Source organism: Neolamprologus multifasciatus, unplaced genomic scaffold (genome assembly GCF_963576455.1).
Source record: "Neolamprologus multifasciatus unplaced genomic scaffold, fNeoMul1.2 chr03_unloc_2, whole genome shotgun sequence".
Classification (NCBI taxonomy): Eukaryota; Metazoa; Chordata; class Actinopteri; order Cichliformes; family Cichlidae; genus Neolamprologus; species Neolamprologus multifasciatus.
The window spans coordinates 170,644-191,510 of NW_028181972.1; the positions used below are offsets into that span (position 1 = coordinate 170,644).

At 42.0% G+C, this 20,867-nt stretch overlaps 1 protein-coding gene and 1 long non-coding RNA gene across 2 annotated transcripts in view; both read right to left on the minus strand.

Annotated features, from left to right (window-relative positions):
* LOC146490472 (uncharacterized) overlaps positions 1 to 20,867 on the minus strand; it is a 191,222-nt gene that overhangs the window by 64,169 nt on the left and 106,186 nt on the right. The window lies entirely within an intron of this gene.
* Positions 107 to 7,053, minus strand: LOC146490476 (uncharacterized). The gene is made up of 5 exons (XM_085153206.1): positions 6,915 to 7,053; positions 6,229 to 6,335; positions 3,930 to 4,049; positions 2,603 to 3,799; positions 107 to 430 (listed from the first exon to the last, which is right to left on the minus strand). Exons 1-5 carry the CDS (start codon positions 7,051 to 7,053, stop codon positions 107 to 109), a joined length of 1,887 nt encoding a protein of 628 aa, XP_085009332.1.

The window sequence follows — 20,867 nt, forward strand, 5'->3', positions numbered from 1 at the left end:
TGTTTTTTGCAAAGGTCCTTCTACAAATTCATGTGATCTCACAACTGGTGCGAGACTTGCTGGCCTGCTCCTATGAGGGTTGTTTTCTGGGGATGGCTTGTTCCTCTTAGTTGCGCGGTCGGGGTTCCCCCAGGTTTCGGGTGGTTCTTGGGGTCCAGGGTCCCGTCTTTAGCTTTCTCTGAAGTGGCCGGCCTCTGCAGTGGTTGGCTGCCCGCTGCACTGGACCGCTAGTACTCCTTCCCCTGGCTGTGGGAGCTCCATCTGTTGCAGCAGGTGGAGACCCATTGTGTACATCTGCTTCACCCTCGACTTTTCCCCCATCACCCTTCTTTTCTGTCCCTTTTCTTTCTTCTATTCCTCTGCTTTCTTTCACTGATCTGGCCTTCACCCTGTCCACGCTATAACATCCACACAGGGGGCTAACAGCATTCTGGCCAGACAGGAGCTCTTAGTGGTAAATCCTGTGGTTTATGCATTTATATGACACATTTAGACCAGAAACACTGGATCTTTCTTAGGCGCAAATAATGATTTTAACTGTCTAAAACTGAACGTCAAAGCTCTTCAGAGGTGACAACAACAAACAGATCCCATCCTGATCTGTTCCACTGCACAGGTGGACTCCAGTCCAGACCTGGTCTACAGATCTGGTCCACAGTCATGTTGCTATCGGGGCTGTGTGACAGTATATGCTGCTCTTCTTCACTGCAGTCATCACATCACATGGTTCTGTAATCAGCACAAACACAACCTGAACATCATCCACTCACTGCAAATTATCTGGTGCTTGCCATGATTTAAAATCCTATTTTTAGACAGGCCAGATTATTTGCCTTGTTTTAAAAAAGATTTACTTGTTTCTAAGTCTGAATTTTAGATAATAAATTTAAATCGAGAATAACCATATAATTGTGTCTATATTAGTACTGAAATCCAGAAATGGGAAGAATAACTCTTAAAATAGCCTACATCACTTGTTTCAAGATAGAGTGACAAACTCAATTTGCTTGATTTAGGAAATTCACACAAGGCACCTGTTGAAAATATCATTTATTCAAAATCATGTCTGACTTCAAAGTTGTACATATAAGGCAAAAAAATTAACCACAATTTATGATACAAATCACATTTCAAAGACAGTTGTTTGTCCCAGCATGCCAGCATTATGTGGTACAACATTGACATTGGTTTAGGGAACATTTAATGACTGTCAACTGATATCATCACAAACTACACTAAGCCAATACTTGGTGCAACCCTAATCTTAAGGGTGATTTCTATGGGAAATAATATCAGAAAGACTGTATTTTATTGGCACAAACACACTGTCCCTAAAACTAATAGAAAAGTATGAAGTATAATCAATGAGCTCATGGGCTAATTCTGTAGCTTGAGCAACAATGGGCATAGTTACTTCATATGCCAATAAGTCTTCATTTAAATTCAAAGTTTCATAGCGTTGGTAAAAAATGAAAGATGAGTCAATCAAAAAGATATCGTTTATCAGTCCAAACACAGGGAAAGTGCCATCCACATCTGCAATAATCATGGACTTCCCAGTAATGTATTTATTGCCATTTAGAACATACCATTTCACTGAGACAACAGACTGCATGACATCTATTCCAAAAAATTCTTTAATTTTTTTCCTAACATATTCATTATTTTTAACAGCTGATACTGGCCCGGATTCCTTTTCTTTCGCAAAAATAGGATGTTCAGTGCCTATTTCATTTTGACAACACTCAAGAAATTGATTGTGGTTTGCTAGGGATTTACAAACATTTTTAAAATTTAACTTAGAAGCCCACTGTTTAAAATAGGAGTGCTATGCCTCAAAGCGCATGCACATACTCCTTATTAAAGGTCCAAGGGATAAGATTTGACTGGGAAGATGCAACATATAATGTTGCTTAGGTATTATATTGGCTTCGGAAAAAAAAGTTGCTTGAACTGATACAGGTGTTCTTCAATCATACTTCTCAGTTGCAATACAGTTTGTAAAGAAATAATGGGAGCAAGAACTATTTGAACTATCATAATTAACTTTTTAATAAATACAACATACTCACTCTCCACACCATACAAAAGAAAAAGTAATATTTTTAAAAGAATTAGCATCTGTCCACAAGACTGTTTCAATTTGTTGTTATTAGCCGCTAAAGTGCCAAAGCTAATAGGACATGTTTTATCACGTGTTTCAGTTCAGTTCAGTTCAGTTCATTTTTATTTCAAACATTTCAAACATGAGCCTTCACAATCATTACAAAATATTATTCCATTATTAGTTTGAAAAGGAGTAGGCAGAAGTATTTACTTATTTGTCCCTACCCCCTCAAGTTTTACCTCTCATTCATTTAATTTTTTTTTTTTTAGTCTTAAATTAAACAAACAACATATGAAACAAAAGTAAAGCAAAACAAAACAAAACATACATAAATCAAAAACAAGAAATTAGCAAGCCCCACCACAGTATAGTTTCTTTCATATGAAAAATACAGAAGGTGTATATTTGCAGATACACAAGTTATGGAAAAACTAACAAACCAAAACAAAAAAAAAAAACAAAAAAGAACCACAACACCATTACCAGCAACATTACCGTCCGTATTTCAAGAGGTGAGTAAGGAAAATTTTGAATGTCTGAATTAAACTTGTCTAATTCCAATTGTCCTGAGAGAATTAGGTGTTTTAACACAAATTTAGCTTCCATTGATGCAACACCTTCAAAAATAACATGCATTATGTCCTGTGGAGTTTGTTTGATCAGGTCAAATGCAGGAACATCGACTAGTCTGCTTCTTCTATTAATTCCATAAGTAGTTTTGAGGGACGCTTTAAATAAATCTGTGCTTGCTTTATCTATTTCAAAACACTGCCTGATATGTTTCTCCAGAGTTCTTTGAACAAACTTCTTCTCCTCAAAAACACTTTGCATATCATCAAAGTTGCATTCACAGTGTCTACATTTGCTATAAGCAAAACCAATCCCTTCTTTAAAGCCAGCAATCTCATGCTGGGCTAGCTTGTCTCCGCAAATGGCTATAACAGCACCAAACAATTCAATTTCACCATTTGACATTTCAATCCTTACACCATTGTAAAGCAGTGATAGATCTTGAAGTATTCTTTTCAGTTCAACATCAATACCCCACTGAGAAATGTCATTTGCTTTAGCAATAGCAAGAAGTCGTATTGCAGCTAACTTTGACCTAAATTTTGGATCAATATTTCCTAAAGTATAATTAAACATGACCAATTTGTTTGCAGAAGCATGGGACCCTAAGGGGTTACATATTTCAATTTCATCTGTGTACAGTATTAATTGCAATGCATTTGGCCTCTGAGAAAACAAGGGGTGAGATGTAAAGAGGGACCCGTCTCTAAAATCATAGAAGAATCCCTCTCTGCTTCTTTGTGGTGCAGTGTTCAACATGGTAAAGATTCTCTCATTAGTCATTAACTGCTTTAGACTTTCAATTAATGGTACATAGTAAAAACTTTTGTTCCTTATGGACATGACCCTTGAAAGACCTTGCTTTACCCAACATATCTTCTGGGATACTACTACTTCCTCTGTGTTGACTGGACAGAACATTTCCCCTATGGCTCTACTCTGTCCATATGCAATGGTGGAGAAAGGATCCATGAATTTATCAAATGTAGCCAAAGCCTCATCTTGAAGCTGAGTGGTTCCCTCGGCATGATCTTCAAACACTGTCTTCATTCTTTCCTTGAGCGTATCCAAAAGAACAGCCTGATACTCTTGTAATCCTGAGATGATATGTTTGACCGTTCTCTGTGAAAACATTTGAAACAAAAGTAACTTATTCTGCATTTATATAAAAAAAAATTCTGAATTCCATTATGAACAAGTAAGACATTGATTGCCTTATGTAATGTATTGATCCATTAAGACTATAACATACCTGTGATAAGTGGCACTGTTCTTGAACACTGATAGCAAAAGCTGCAGCAGATCTGGTAATATCGTGTCTGGTAAAGGATGTTGTAGCAACAGCTTCTTCCTTTAGAGCAGAAAAACAAAGTTACTCCAAACTCCTGGCCAATTATAGAAATTCTTACATAACAGGTATAATCAGTTACACCTAATGACTGGTCCATTAAAAAACTAAGTGCATGACAGTGATTAGTGTTACAGTGAATATTCAATATAATATAAGATAATATAATAGTCATTCTTTGGAATAAAGAAAAAAGAAATGGAAAAGAAATCAAAGACAAAGAAACAATAAAAAAGGGGTTGTCCATCTTTTTGATGAGGCAAGGGATTGGATTAATGAGAATGAGATTTTATCTTTTTAAATAATGAATTTTTGTTCGCACTTTGATATTAGTTTCTTTACATGTTTGTTGTATTTATTAAATTATTTATGTATTTTTAAATCATGTAATTTAGATTTGCACTTAGAACTTATGTTAGTATTAGTATATGGATATATGTTATTGTATGCATTTATTAATTTATTTAATTTTCAAGAAAATAATTCTTTTACATGTTTTGGCAGTATTTCTGGCCAACAGATTTTTTCTTACAGTGCTTCCAAATACTCTGTGTCTTACCTGAAACTGTATTCACCACTTATAATTTCTACGAGATACCCAAATTGCTGCCACATTGAATGATTTAAACGCGCTGAGTGTCTTTTATGCAAACTTCACCAGGAGACATGCCAGCCGCAGAGTGTGTGCCTGCTCCGGCTGCAGCATAACCTTTACTTACCAGTACACCGTTCTGGTTATGTTGGATCTCAGCTCTGCTTTTGATACTGTTGATCACAACATCATGATAAATAGGCTGAAGGACTTGTTTGGGATTACTGGTGTTGTTTTAAAATGGTTTATGTCGTATCTATCTGAACGATCCTTTACTGTCTGTATAAATCATGTGCTGTCAGAAACATCAGTTCTGCCTTCTGGGGTACCTCAAGGATCTGTTTTAGGTCCTATTCTCTTTTTGCTGTATATACTCCCTCTAGGCCACATTATCAGACGTAACAATAATATTTCTTATCATCTCTATGCTGATGACATTCAGTTGTACTGTTCTTTCAAAGCTTCTGAGTTGTATAAATTGTCTTGTTTAAATAATTGTCTGTCAGAAATCAAACAATGGTTAAATGACAATTTCCTTCAGTTAAATGCAGATAAAACAGACACTTTGATTATTGCACCTGATCACATGCTCTCAGAAATTAGGCAGCATATCAGTTTTTTAGACCCTTCATTTCAGTCGAGTCTCAGAAACTTAGGTGTTATATTTGACAGTTCAATGTTTCTTGAGAAACACTCTAAACAACTTGTCCGGAACTGTTTTTATCATCTAAGAAACATTTCTAAACTCAGACTACTGGTGTCAAAGGCAGAACTTGAGATGATTATTCATGCTTTTATTTCTTCTCGTTTGGATTATTGTAACGGTCTTTTTACGTGTCTCAACAAATCAGCTCTGGATCGCCTTCAGTCTGTACAGAATGCAACGGCAAGGCTTTTAACTGGTACAAACAAGAGGTCACACATTACTCCAGTTTTGGCTTCTCTTCATTGGTTGCCTGTAAATTTTAGGGTTCATTTTAAAATTTCAGTTGTAACTTTTAGAGCTCTGCACGGTGAAGCTCCCCAGTATATCTCTGACCTGTTGAAACCTCATGCTTCATCCCGAGCACTTAGGTCTTCAGGTCAGAGGCTACAGGTGGTCCCACGTACTAGGTTTAAAACACGTGGGGCTTTTCAGGCACTGGCACCTAGGCTGTGGAACTCTCTGCCGTTGTCTTTACGCTGTCTAGACTCTACTGACTTCTTTAAAAAGCAGCTGAAGACATTTTTATACAAACGGGCTTTTAATTAATTTTAACTTGTATGTCTGATCTTATTGTAAAGCACTTTGTGATTTTTATCTGTGAAATGTGCTATATAAATAAATTTTACTTACTTACTTACTTACTTTACTATTTACACTGAACTGCTATTCTGTTCATTTATTTTTAATTTCATCCTGGTGATTTAAAATCCAACCATAGTGGAAATCGCTTGTAACAGTTTGAAGAACAATATCTAGCGGTATAATATCGCGAGATCTCATTAAATTTCTCTTGATTAAAAATGGAGAAAAGGATTAAAAGTAATATAGGACCAAATACGAGGAGTTAGACATGGCTAAATTTGTCATCAGAAGCCACACTACATTTTATTTAGTTTAACACTTACCGTGATCAGGCTGTCAACAACCTGAGGCTCCTGCACTTCAGGCAAAGATCCACCAGTTGATATTTCCACGGTGCTGGTTGTTGTTGCTGTACTACAGTTGGCAAACACTGAAACACCAAAATTTTCCGATCCTAAAGAGTGGGATGTTGGGGGGATCCTCCATCCTCTTGGTGGGCTTCCATTCGTCAAATACAGAGGGTGCGTCCGTTTAATGTGGCGAAAGCAAATATATACAAATATATATTATTTTACCACAGCTGACCATCTACACCAAACTGTACAAATGACTCCAAAATATGAAGTCTCCAAGGAAGAGGCAGGGCTCCATGCCGCAACGAGGCAGGCCCAGGAAGACTCTTTTCAGCTCAGATGACACAGACAATGGGACTGAAGGTGACCTAAGTGGTGAAGCAAGTGGTTCAAGTGACTATACCATACTTCTTGAGAGCAATGATGACCTCAGCGAGGATAATTCAAATGCAGGTGTGTACTTTGGTCTGCTGTACTAATGACTTTTGGACATCTAAAACTTCAAAGAGACCACCTGCCCTCAGTTTTCTGTTCAGAGTGCATCACAAGATTTATACAGTGTTGAGTATTTTCCTTAACTTTCTAGCTATTCCCTGTTATTACATCCTGTTCATCTTCTGTTTTTTCCTCAGAGAAAGAATCCCAATTGCCGCTACCCTCCACTGTACCAACTACGTCAAACAATACTACACTGGCTTTACCACGATTATCCAAGTCAGCCTCATGCTCTGCACCCAGGGCTGATATAGGTCCTTCAACTGCACCTCCAGATGATGTTGTTGGTAAGTCCACCATCACCCTTATCTACCTCTCAGTCTGACTGTGGTTCCTCTTACAGCTCTTTCCAAAATATGGTTGCAGCAATGAACCCCATTCTAAGTGTTTATTCCATAAATCATAGTGGTTTGGCATTAACTCAAGTTGGTGTGTAAAATCAACATATGATAGATCCCTCATTCCAGTTTGCCAGTTAGCCATAGTAAGTATTTTAACACTTTGTGTTGTAATGGGTGTTACTCAGTGCTGATTATTTACACATGTAAATCCTCATGCTGGTCACATCTATCATGCATTATCAAAGTGTTTCTGTCATAGATCAAATTACCTAAAAGATTTTTATCCATCAGCTCATAATCACTGTTCACACTGATGTGAACGATATACACAGTAAACAACCTTTACCTTATTTTCACCACAGTTTTATTCACGGGCATCTTAAACTTTCGTTTTAATATTTGATTCTGTTCAAACTAACAATTAACATAAATCCATGATCATTATAAGAAAAGGACACAAAGGGAAATAATCAGGACATATAGGGTCAGTTCATTACTCAAACATATTTAACCTAAACATTAATTCTCATAAATATTATACTTAAAAACAACCATGCAACCTTACTAGAAATGACTGATTAGAAAAATCTGAATTTTGTGAAGTCTAGTTACACCATGTCTTACAATTGCTCTTTGCTTTCCCTAGCAGACCATGACAGCCTGAAGATGCAGGGAAGACATTACAAAACCTTGAGCAACATGTACAGGAAACCCAATGCAAAACCCAACCAAAGTGACGTTGCTCAAATTTTGGACCTGGAGTTTGAGGCCAGACGAGCTTTTATTGATGCAGATATTACAAGGGAAGAAGACAGGCCTAGAAAAATATTTGAAGCATACCCGTGCTTCAAAGACATATGAAATGTAAGTTCAACTACCTTCAGTTAAATTCCTTGCTTTCTCTGGATAGGTTTAGTTAGTTCTTGACTAACTGAGCACAACTTTGTCATAGGCCATGGATGAACTGCGTCGCATCATTGGTGGCTCCAACTGCAAATACATAGATCAAATGAAGGGTCGATGGGCAGAGTTTTGTTTGAAGGTGCAGTTCTATGGCATTTGGAAGAAGGTCCTGAAACCTCCTCTTCCCTTGGATGTACGTGGAGGTAAGTGGCCTTTTCATACATTAAATCCATACATCAGATATATTCGGATTACTTTGTTAAGATACTTTTCTCTGTTCACAGTGGATTTTACTGTCACTCTCTTCAATGCACTTCCATCTCTTTTTCCTTCAAAAATTACACCACCAAAGCGGCTGGGAAGTGCCAGTGAGGCTCTCCTTCATATCCTCAAGGTGAGAACAGCTGCAATACCAGCCACTGTAACTTGTACTCCATTTACTTGTATTGTTATTATTAATATTATTATTTTGCTTTTCATGCTTAATAAGAGTGGGTCGAAGTTCAATTCAGCAGGGATTAAATTACTCCTTATTCAGGATTTCTTAATTGTTATTCAAAACCTACTCCAGAGAGGCAGCACAGAGCAAAAGCACATTGCAGTTAGGATACAAGTAGAAGCAGTAAAATGATATATTTAAAAAGGCCTTCAAAAACTAGAATATGTAACAAAGTTAAAAGAAATAGTTTTAAAAATCAAATGAGAAAAAAAGCACAAATAGACATGATAAAAAGAGAAAATTCATGCTCAGAATTTATACATTTCTAAAATTTCATATTTATGTGAGTCAGATATTTTATATTTATTTCTTCTATTCCAACAGTAAATCAGTTGGAGCATTCTAAACTCTTGATATTGCTTTTTGTGTCTTAAGCTGTGTCACGGCTGCCGAGGCGAGCCGTGTGGTGTAGAAGGGAGAAAGGACCCAAAACGCAAGCAGTAGCTAATAATGCTAGTGATGTTTATTTACGCAGAGGGGAGATGGCAAAAACAGGCATAGAGGGAAGACAAAACTAAAGACCTAAACTGGAAAAACTAAATGACAAACCTGAGAGGGTACCAGAATGGGGGAGAGGCAGAGAGACAAGAAACAGGACACCGTGGAACACAGACTGACACCGTGGAACACAGACTGACACCGAGCAACACAGACGAACCGGCAACAGACAGGAGAACACACAGGGCTTAAATACATACACCAGTAATCAGGGGATGAGAGACAGGAGGGCAACACAGCTGGGAGGAATCAGGGCTGACGGGACAGGGGAAATGTAAACTGAACATACTCACATCAGACAGACCGTCACAATAAAACAGGAAACTCAGACACGGGGAACCAAACAAAACACAGAACTAAACAGACAGCTTCACAAACAGGCGGGGTGACACACGATAGACAAACAGAGACACAGACGCAGACTCAAAGGCAGACCAAATATAACACATAGAACTCAAACAACAATAATAATCAATCATCATCATCAACTAGAAAATGATAATAAACTAAAAGCGCTGGGTCACCGACCCAGGACCATGACAGTACCCCCCCCTCAAGGGCTGGCTCCAGACAGCCCAGCAGAAACACAAAAACTGACCAAAACAAAACAGAAAACGACCCGACCAGGGCGGGCGGAGGGGGTCCAGGACGGAGGGACAGAGACCAAAAAGGCCCAGATGGCCAAGTTCAGGGGGCCGACAGCGCAGGAGGCCAAAACAGTTCAGTTCCAGAGGCTGACCATGCGAATGGCAGCAGCAGTGGGGCAGGTCCGGAGGCCGGCCACGCAGCAGGCAGTGGCGTGGAAACAGTTCTGGGGGCCAAACGTGCGGACGGCAACGGCGACGGCGTGGAAACAGTTCCGGGGGCCGACCGTGCGGACGGCAACGGCGGCGGGAATGTGAGTCAGGGGGCCGACCAGTGGCGGCGTGTAGGAGGTCGTCCACGCAGAAGGCGGGGGCGGCAACAGAAGTCCGGAGGGCGGCCACGGTGGTGGTGATGCCCAACAAGCGGCTTGACAAATGATCGATGATATTGAGGCGGCAGTTTTGGACCTGAAGGTGGCGTGATCCCTGCGGCACCAGGCGAGGCGGAGGCTGGACCAGGCGACGGCGAGGATGAAGACACGGAGGCTGCAGCTGGCGAGGATGATGAGGCTGCAGCTGGCGAGGATGATGAGGCTGCAGCTGGCGAGGATGATGAGGCTGGAAGCTGGCTAGGTTCTCCTGAACCTCCAGCTGACGACTCTTGGGGCTGGACGGGCTCCTCGGGCCCCCCAGCTGACGAGGCAGGAGGGTGGACGGGCTCCTCGGGCCCCCCAGCTGACGAGGCAGAAGGGTGGACGGGCTCCTCGGGCCCCCCAGCTGACGAGGCAGAAGGCTGGACGGGCTCCTCGGGCCCTCCAGCTGACGAGGCAGGACGCTGGCTAGGTTCTCCTGAACCTCCAGCTGACGAGTCTTGGGGCTGGACGGGCTCCTCTGGCCCTCCAGCTGACGAGGCAGAAGGCTGGACGGGCTCCTCGGGCCCTCCAGCTGACGAGGCAGAAGGCTGGACGGGCTCCTCGGGCCCTCCAGCTGACGAGGCAGAAGGCTGGACGGGCTCCTCGGGCCCTCCAGCTGACGAGGCAGGAAGCTGGACGGGCTCCTCGGGCCCCCCAGCGAAAACAGTCTCAGAACCAGTGGGCACCGGAGCCCCTGGCACACACAGGACAGAACCAGCAGGTGCGGGGACCTCTGGCAGAGACAGGACAGAACCAGCAGGCACGGTGGCCTCTGGAAAACACATAGCAGGCTGCAGCTGCACAGAGCATTGACTCTGCTCAGGCAGCGACAGCCGGGTGCAGTCCTCAGCTGGCTTCTTAACCTCCAGGGGTCCAGAGTCTGCTGGGGGCTGAAACCCAGTCTCTGGGGAGGTCCTGGAGAGCATCACAGTCTCAGAACTGGTCAGCTGTTGAGGGATGGTTACATTATTTATTGGTTTGTCTCTCTGCTTACAACGGACGGATAAAAAACAATTCCCTTCAGATAGAATAGATTCAGCTTGTTGTACTGGAGGAACGGGTGACACAGGACGCAGAGCTAGTGGCTTCTGAAGAGGAGGCTGAACCGATGATAGGGCTAATGATTCCTCTGCCAACTGAGCTACAGACTGGGCTATGGATTGTAACATGGTTTGTAGTAAGTCAGGCTGTGACTGTAATTGAGCTATGGATGGTGAGGCTGTATGTGGTGGAGGTGGTGAATGAGCTTCTGGCCGGGCGGCTAACTGAGCTTCCAGTAGATAGTCTTTCTTATTTTCGGATTTCGAATTGAAAGTCCTGGTTAGCATGACACAGGACTCGGAAGTGGCGGAATGAAAGCAGTCCTTCAAATCCTCAGAGCAGGTGTTAACAGACTTAGGAGTGTCTGACAAAGAATTAACCGTTTCTGATTTAATCCTTTCACAATCATATAAACCTGAGGAAACTCGCATTGCATAACTAGACTCAGGAATAACTGACAGAGCGTTCATGAATGCAGGCTCAGACGGAGCAGAAAAAACACTGCATTCCTGACTCACGGGATCTGCCGGTAACTGACGGCCGCGTGGACGTCGCTTCCGCCTGGAGGAAGGGGCAACAGCGGCAGGGGAAGCGGACGGTGATATGGGGCGGCTCTGAAGTGGCTGCTCCTGCTGTGGGGTGGATCGACTGGGTGGAACGAGGATGATTCCCAGTGCTTTGTAAAAAGCCTGGGCTGGTGTGAGCTGGCCACTGGGGGGCTGCTTGTACATGTAACAGTCATTTTCACTGACCCCGGTGAGCGAAGGATGACGGCGGCGTGACCGCCGTTTTGCCCGGAAGGAGGGAGAAGCCGACTGATCGGGTGGCATTTTGTCCGGCTGAGAGTCCTCTGGTGGACTGGGGGGAGAATCCTTCGGTAAGCCAGGCAGGCCAGCTGTCGCAGTTGGGGGGTGAAGGTGAAGCGTGTTGAGGAGGAAGTCCTGTAGGAGTGGGTGAAGTGAATCCAGCAGCCAGGGGTGATTGGAAACTAGCCGCTGAAGTCGGGCCTCCAGAGCATGACGAAATTCCTCTCCCTCATGCTCTAGCCACAGATTAGTCCATCTTGAAACTGAATCAATTAATTCCTCCCGAAGCTCCTCGGAGGGTGCGAATGCCGCTGGGTCCATGTTTGGCCGGTTCGTACTGTCACGGCTGCCGAGGCGAGCCGTGTGGTGTAGAAGGGAGAAAGGACCCAAAACGCAAGCAGTAGCTAATAATGCTAGTGATGTTTATTTACGCAGAGGGGAGATGGCAAAAACAGGCATAGAGGGAAGACAAAACTAAAGACCTAAACTGGAAAAACTAAATGACAAACCTGAGAGGGTACCAGAATGGGGGAGAGGCAGAGAGACAAGAAACAGGACACCGTGGAACACAGACTGACACCGTGGAACACAGACTGACACCGAGCAACACAGACGAACCGGCAACAGACAGGAGAACACACAGGGCTTAAATACATACACCAGTAATCAGGGGATGAGAGACAGGAGGGCAACACAGCTGGGAGGAATCAGGGCTGACGGGACAGGGGAAATGTAAACTGAACATACTCACATCAGACAGACCGTCACAATAAAACAGGAAACTCAGACACGGGGAACCAAACAAAACACAGAACTAAACAGACAGCTTCACAAACAGGCGGGGTGACACACGATAGACAAACAGAGACACAGACGCAGACTCAAAGGCAGACCAAATATAACACATAGAACTCAAACAACAATAATAATCAATCATCATCATCATCATCATCAACTAGAAAATGATAATAAACTAAAAGCGCTGGGTCACCGACCCAGGACCATGACAAGCTGTTTGGATGCACAGCAACCCTTTCATTTAAAATCTTGAAGAATTTGTCCTTTTTTGTGCTTTTCTAGCCGGGTGAAGATGCAACCAGCATTGTTGCTGTAGGAAACATACCAGTGACCACTCTCCCCTTGGAGGATTTCTGGGAAGGAATGTTGGTGTTGATGGCATATTACTACACCTGTCACGGTTGTTAAAGAGTGGACTCAGGCGCGGAGCTCAGAAATAATGACAGTGCATTTATTTACAGTGCAGCAAGGTGACAACAGTTCAAAATGTGCAACAATGGTGATAGTGCGTCCCTCCTTCCGTGTAAGCCCGTGCGTGGTAGTGAGTGCCCGTCTCTCCTCCAAGTGCTTCCTTTGTGTCCGTAAATCCTCCGTCAATCCCTGGGTGAACACACACACGACAGCAAAATGAGTATGAAGATCAGACAGTACTTCTATAATGTTAGCAACTTGAAAACACTACCAGGCTTACTGCAATACTCCAGCGCTGTCTGTCGCTCAGCCACACCATTAAGTAGCCCTGCTGAAGATTGTCGTTGATGGGCAGCAGCTGGTAGATTGGCTGCAGGTGCGGCAGCTCCGGGCGACAGCACTTCCGGGTCGGAGGAAGCCTGTTGCTAGGTTACCTCCTAACAGACAGCGGAGCCGGAGGGGAAGACAGGGTGATAGGAGAGACACATACACACGCACACAAATATACACCCTGGCAGGTCAACTGGTCAGGGCGCCGTCAGATCCTGACAACACCTTGCACTTAACATACCCAAAATGTGTTGCAACGGTCCTCTCTGTCATACGAACCGAGGTAATCACTGATGCCATCCATGATCAAGATGCCACTAGTGCATATAAGAAAGCAATAGCTGAGTGGAAGTCGTTCTTTGAAAAATAGGTGAATACCAAGCAGGATTTTATCAGGTCATTTGCAGTTTGTTTAGTTTTGTAGTACGTTTGTACAACTTTGTTCCTAATTTGCCTAGCAATGTCCTGAGAAACGGCTTTACTTATAATGCTTTACAAATGAAAGTTGTTGTTTTTTTTTTCTTAGTGACACTTTACCTGAGGCATGTAAAGTTTTAAATCAGTAATGCATTGTGAGACTATGTGACTGTCACAAAAGTTTAAGGCCAAAAATGTAATTTTTTTTCCTCTGTTTAGGCCTTTTAAAGGGTTGATTTAGACTTTTAGGGATTGTGCAGCAGCCCTATATTGTTTAAAAAAAGGGTTTTGTTCACATGAGAGAAATAAATGTTGATATATATCACTCTTGTCCTGGTTGTGATTTCAGTAGAAGCCAAGGAGTATTCTAGGAAAAAGGTCTGTTTTAAGGTTTTTTTGCTTGGATTTAATATCGATTCGGCTCTATTTTAAGATAAGCCAACCTGAATCAAGAAACAAATTAATCATACTTCACTAATATTGAGTAGTTTTTCATAGTATTAGAACTATTTTTCTCATTGCAGTGCATTCATTTGCTGCAAGTAAGAATTCAAAACATAAAAAAAGACTGTAATTTAGCATATTTAACTTACTTTTGGGACTTGATATCAAGTAATTTTATCTTAAATTGAGCTTTTTAAAGCTTATTTTAACCCTCTTCAATTCTCAAATGTGTTCTTTTATTTCTGGGTTAAAAAATCTTATTTCAAGATTTCTTATTAAGTAAAATAAACTTGCTGCATGGACAGATAATTTCACTTGTTTTCAGTGCTTTTTGTGTCAAATGTAGTATTTTTTTCCTAAATATAGACTAGCCATTTTTGCAGTGCTGGATTTAGAAGATTCACAGCAGTCATTTTTATTATGAACTATGTGATTTTGTATCTGTTGTCACTGTTTTCAACTCAAAACGTGATTGTTTATTTTCTAGTTTTTTGGGTTTTTGTGTTTGTTTTTTTGCCTGTCCCATTTGGTTCTTTAGCCGTCAGAATTGTTGTCTGAAGACCAACAAGGAGACCCAATGGATTTACTTTGCCAAATAGATCATCACGGCCTTGCCGTATTGGTCCATTTGATTGACCTTTGTTGTTATTATTTATTTTATTTTATTTTCAGTTGTTACAGACGGGACAGACAGAAGCAGGCATGGAGGCTGGATCTCCTCCATGCCTGCTTCATGCCCTGGGGGCGGGGATATGGCTCTCTACATCCTCTAGCAGACCATTACATGGGGAAACCTTTTGAATACAAGCGCGCTGATCCACACAGGTGTGCACACGGGTGTTCACTGTTCATAGACATAAACTACACCTCTATTGGCTGCTATTTCCAAGCACATTGTGCGCTTTCGGTCCTGCTTGCTACACAACAACATTCAATATTTAGTATTTCCTGCTGTTTACACTTAGCTAGATTAACGTGATGGTGTTTGGTTTAGTATGTTGCTCTGTTTTTTTGCTTGTTTTCTCTTCTTTTTCTCTCAACAGGTGATCCAGGAGATTTTTTTTCTCTTCTTTCTCTTTTTAAGTTTCCCTTCTCACTGTCCCTCTTCCCTTCTGTTTTTCTTTTCCTTCATCTTTCTTTCTCCCTTTCCTATCCCTCAGTCATGTCTGTCCCGTCTATTTTCTAGTTTTGACCCTTTCACGCATGAATTATGACAACCTCAATCAGGATTTTTTTCTTAAGTGTTTTTATTCATCTTTAGGCATGAAAAAAGATTTTTGAACTTCATTTAAACGTGTACTTTTCAAAGAGTTTTTTTTATATGTCCAGTTAGGTGGACAACAGGTTTTGACAGGGTATTGAGGGACACATCAGTGTCCAGTGTAGTGGTTTATGTGCAAGTATACCATCAAAACTGACACAAATACAAGCCTTTGAATAGCTGTAACTGTAGCGACCACTGTGTGTGAAAGGGTTAAGTGATCAGGTTTAACAGATCAGTGATAAATCTGTGCTGTTGGATCAATAATGAAACAGACTGCTGTTAGAAATAACTCTGATTCTGGTCTTTATATTCTGATCAAATAGATGAGAAATAGTTTCAGTGCGTAACTCACAGAAAGAAGCAGAACAGTTCACATCAGGCTGAAACCTCTGCAGTGTCTTCTTGGCTTCGTCTCTAAATTTTAAAGTTCTGTAGTATTTTATAAGAAACTCCTTTAAATTGTCCTTCATGCAGCCAAGTTTGTTTCCAGTTAATTCCTCCATATAAAGAAGAAGAAATGACTTGTGTTTATAAAGGATCTTCTTGTTATTCCACGTTTGTTGGAGAGAAGTTATGCTTATAAGTTTCCATGTGTAACAGTCGCAATAGTGTGGTGTCTCTTTAAGACAACTTAATGTTTAGTGATGTCCCAAGCATGCGCCCCTGCCCTCTGTTGTATGAACGCTGCTCGCTTCATGTATGATAAGACAGCAGCCGTTCAGCTGGGCCTTGTTGGTGAGGAGTGTTTATTAAAGGACGAGCACTGTGGGATTCCCAGTACCAGTGTGGTCGGAGTTTTTGACTGTCCTGCTGTCTGCCGCCTCCTCTCAACCACTGAATACACATGTCAGAAAAGCTTGCTCATGAAAACTGTTTCCTCTTCCTACTTTTCACAATAAAAGTCCTGCACAGTGACTGCTCAGATTTATTTTTTCCTAATACATTAAGGATAATATACTCTCTTTCCTCTTTTCCCAACTGTGGTAGAAAGCACAGCTTAGCCTTAGCAAATGTTCAAAGAAAAGTCGTCACTTCCTGATTTCTGTTTCACTGATAAATATTGTCACACTGGGGTTTTTGCAAATGATATCAGTGACCACTGTGTGGCAGCTGAAGTCAGACAACTGAAGCTCCCACAATCAAGACCACAAATAGCTTTCAAAGGAGATTTGAAGCTTTTCTGTCAGCAAGCTTCATGATTTATGGGACTATAACTGGAACAGAATCTACCTGATCACCAATGGTGAGCTGGCATGGAATTATTTTTATGACACTTTTATCAAAATGATAAATAAGCATGCCCCCATGCTCAGATTTAGAGGGAAATGCAGAAACAATCCTTGGTTTTCTCCTCAGCTATGCAGTCTCCTTAAAAACAGGGATGCTGCTCAGGCCAGAGAAACTAAATCTGGAGCAGATTGGCTGATTTGTGGCAGCTCGGAAATCGTTCAGCCTCCTTCATTAAAAAGGCCAAATCAGAATCCTGTACTTCAAAAACTACTAAACATCTGAATGATCCTAAAAGATTCTGGAAATAATAAATTCTTCTCATGGTGACATAACCACCAATGAGTTGCAGCCTTTGCTGTAAAGGAGTTCAGGAGTTCACAGATGAAATGTACCTACAAAGAAAGTAGAATTGATTCAAACTTTACCAAGCAGTTCAGCAGGGAGTGGATGTGCTGTTGGGTTGTTGGAGGTACAACACACAAGAAGGCTGATGCAGGTGGATGCAGAGAGAGGCCAGGGCCACGTTCAAACCTGAACACGCTGCACAGTGTTTTGTTCCATTTGTTAGGGATGAATGAAATGCTTCCTTGAAAGCATGTGTGCAGTCACCAGTGGGCGTGGAAGCATGTGGGCCCTCATTTGGTGGGTATTGGCGACTGTCAAGCCTTTGAGTCGCCGAGCAGCTGAATAGGGGAATAATGTTGACGCGCCCGCTGTTCAAAACGTAAGTCAAAGTTCCAGATTAAAAACTTTTTTATTTGTTATCAAATCCTTCAAATCCAGAAAAACAGTGATCAAAATAAACATTGTAAGCTTGAGCGGTCAGCAAAAGTCGACTTCTCCCATCACCCACTCATTCACAAAAATTCCCTCGGGACGTGAACAGGTGATATAGCAATCACTATTACTATTACCGACACCACGTGACCCAAAGCTACGCCTATCCACAACAGTGGGTGTGCAAGAAAAGTCATCCTGTCACACAGCAATGCCTACATAAATCACACCACTCTGCTTAAATAATAATAATAATGTTTAGTGAAGCAGGTGAAGCAAAGGGCTGCTTTTAATAGGCTGGGAGACCCAGGTGTGCTGCTTTAGCTGGTGAGCCTCTTATGCTAGCCTCCATCTATAAGCTGGGATCATAGGAGCACTGCAGTCCTTACTAGATCAAGTATTGTTATTTATGCAGGTGACAAAAGTTTAACTTCACAGAGTCATAGAATTGAGCCTCGTTTGAAAAGCAGGTGTTTAATGCAGCTGCTTAGAGTTCACACACAGTAGAAGAATCAGACTTGAGTCACATTTCAAACCACTGGAAAAATACTTAGCAAGTAATAATGAAAACACCACAGACTTAGTATATCCTGTTTAGTCCTGTGTTTGATATTAATGTGCTGTTCAGAGAGGATCTTATGTCCTCTTTTACAAAGCCGCCCCTTTGTTTCATGATGTTTGTGTATAAATGAATGTAGGTGTATTTATAAGTGTGAAGGAGCCCTGGGAGAAAAGACTGAAGCTTGTGCCAAAGAACAAACAGGAAAGAAAGATCAGCATTAATAAAGACGAGCACAGAAGGAGCCCAAGCACGTGTTTCTTTTTCAGATTTCTCTAAAAGTGTGTGTTCATTTGTTCCATCTGTCTTCTTCACAATAAACAACAGCTGACAGACACACATGCACTCTGTGTCACTTCACAGGGGCTGATGAAAGTGGACACAGTAAAGGGAGAGCTGGACCTGCTCTACACATCCTGGACTCTGTTAACAGACTTTATTCTGCAGCATCAACAGATGATGTATAAAAATATATGAAAATATAGAAACGTTTAACATTGTGACTGTTCACATTAGTGAAGCTGTTACTTTGCTGCCAGGTGAAAAAAGAACCCTAAAGCTGAGTCTTATTAAACATCTGCTGCACGAGAGAGTTTCATGGCCCTGCTTTATCCTGTGCTTGCTGACCACCTCGTCCTGAAACCTCTTCATCATCCTCACAGTTGTGTGAAGAAAGAGGGAAGCAGGTGGAGATGGAAACCATCTGTGCTCCTGTGTTCACTTGTGTGTGTGCGTCTATGGTCATATCTAATGTGTACCTACAGACAAATACAAACACAAACACCTGGCATTACACAAGAGTCTCTACTGGAGCAACCTGCAGATGTCAGAGATGTGATTAGAGGGTAAAGTGGACTAGTGAGTGCATCTATGTTGTTGTTGTCTGCTGGGGGACAGCATCAGCTCCAAAGATGCATCAGGATCAGCAAACTAATCTGCAAGGCTGGAAGTGTCACTGAAGGAGTTTGAGTCAGTGAGGGACTCAAACTCTTTATTCTGTGAGCTGAACACAGCTGTCAGGCAAAACATCTGTGATGGGACATTTCTTTATTTCATGATCACTTTGTCACTTAGTTCTATGCATGTAGGACAGCATCACATGTGAGTCTTATGCTGCTTCACATCTTTGTTCTACACACACACAGTGGGCCATTGTAAGTTCATGTGTGTGAAACCTTTTATTGAGTCTGTTTGTTATTGACCTGATCGACCTGTAGCACCTACCAGAGGGAAGGGGTGGGGGGTGGAGTGAGTGTCCAGGGGGTCCTTGAGGACGACATTGCCAGTATATAAATGTCTCTGAGGGAGGTTAGTGTCGGACCCAGGGCCGCTCTGCTGCCCTCACCACCCGCTGCAGTTTCCTCTTGTCCTCCACAGCAGCTGAACCACAGTGTGCAGCAGAAGGATCTCCATGGTAGAAGTTCATTAGCAGTTTGTGATTAGCATTCTTACGTAGATCTCAAATTAAAAACCAATGATTGATGCAAAACTCATTTGTTGCTTTGGGTTTGTTATTTTCAGTTTATTTAATATAAACTTTGATGTCATTTCTTCTTCCATTGACCTGAATCCTCACAGTTTATAGAAGGGGCCCTGTTGATGTGGAGAAACATCTGAGCACATGTGATGTGCAACTTAAGAGCATTTGAGCATCTCATGGTGGTTACCTCGGAGACTATCTGTCACTTTGTGTAGAGCCACGCCCACAGCACACAGAATACATGCGTACGACTCATTTGTCCACACAGGAGGCATCTTGATGCTGTCATCATACACAAAGGCTTTTGTACAAAGTATTAAACAAACTGCAGCAAGTGTGTTCAAGACTTTTTCCCTGTCTTATTTCTCTTTATTACACATAATCTATGGAAACGTGTGGTTTGATTACTTTGCATGTGTGGATTTGATGGGTTGTTGCCACATCTGGTGAGATTTTCATGTCAACAGCACCTTCTGAAATATATTTCTTTAGAAAATTGGTGACACTGGTGACATTCGTCCAATAGCCGCTCTATTTAAACCCCATAACCACACTGGGTAGCAACCTCACCACTACATGGCCACAGAGATTTCCACAGTATGCACCTGTGTGGAACAGGAACATGACACAGAAATGTATTACAAAGATCTAGTCTGGTTAAATATTACAGTTTATCTTTCAGGTTCATTTCTTGGATGATTTTGTAAGAAACAAACTGCTTGAATGGCGACTAAATGAGTTGGAGGAACGATTTGAAGGTAAATTATTATTACTTGGTGGCTTTTTTGTAGCAACTGTGACACTTAGCAGTAGAACTGACACACAAAACAACAACTACACTAACTATATACTCTGCAACACACCCAGTGAGCTTGATTTAAAAACCTTTTCTGTCTTACTGACATCACTGAGTTAATCCCTGAAGTTGGTCCAAAGATTCAGACGCAGTCTTGGGCAGTTAAAGGTGAGTCTGTCACGGGTCTTTGTGACCCAGCATTTTAACTTGTTGTATTTTATGTTGTGCTTCTGAGTCCTTGGTTGTGCTGTTTTGTGGGAAAACTGCCCTTCACTACTACCTCTCCCACCTGGAAAACAAACACTCATACATCAGGGTACTTTTGGTTGATTACAGCTCGGCTTTCAATCCTGTGATCCCACACAAACTCACTCACAAGCTGACAACACTCGACCTGCACCCTCCACCCTCTGTGACTGGCTACACTCGGCCTGCACCCTCCACCCTCTGTGACTGGCTACACTCGGCCTGCGCCCTCCACCCTCTGTGACTGGCTACACTCGGCCTGCGCCCTCCACCCTCT

Coding starts and splice junctions, on each gene's coding strand:
- LOC146490476 (XM_085153206.1), bottom strand. CDS start 7,053: ATGGTGGACTTACCAACAACATCATCTGGAGGTGCAGTTGAAGGACCT. Junction 4,050..6,228: donor TTGTTGACAGCCTGATCACG/GTAAGTGTTAAA, acceptor AGTTTGGAGTAA/CTTTGTTTTTCTGCTCTAAA. Junction 431..2,602: donor CACCTCTTGAAATACGGACG/GTAATGTTGCTG, acceptor CTGTCTGGCCAG/AATGCTGTTAGCCCCCTGTG.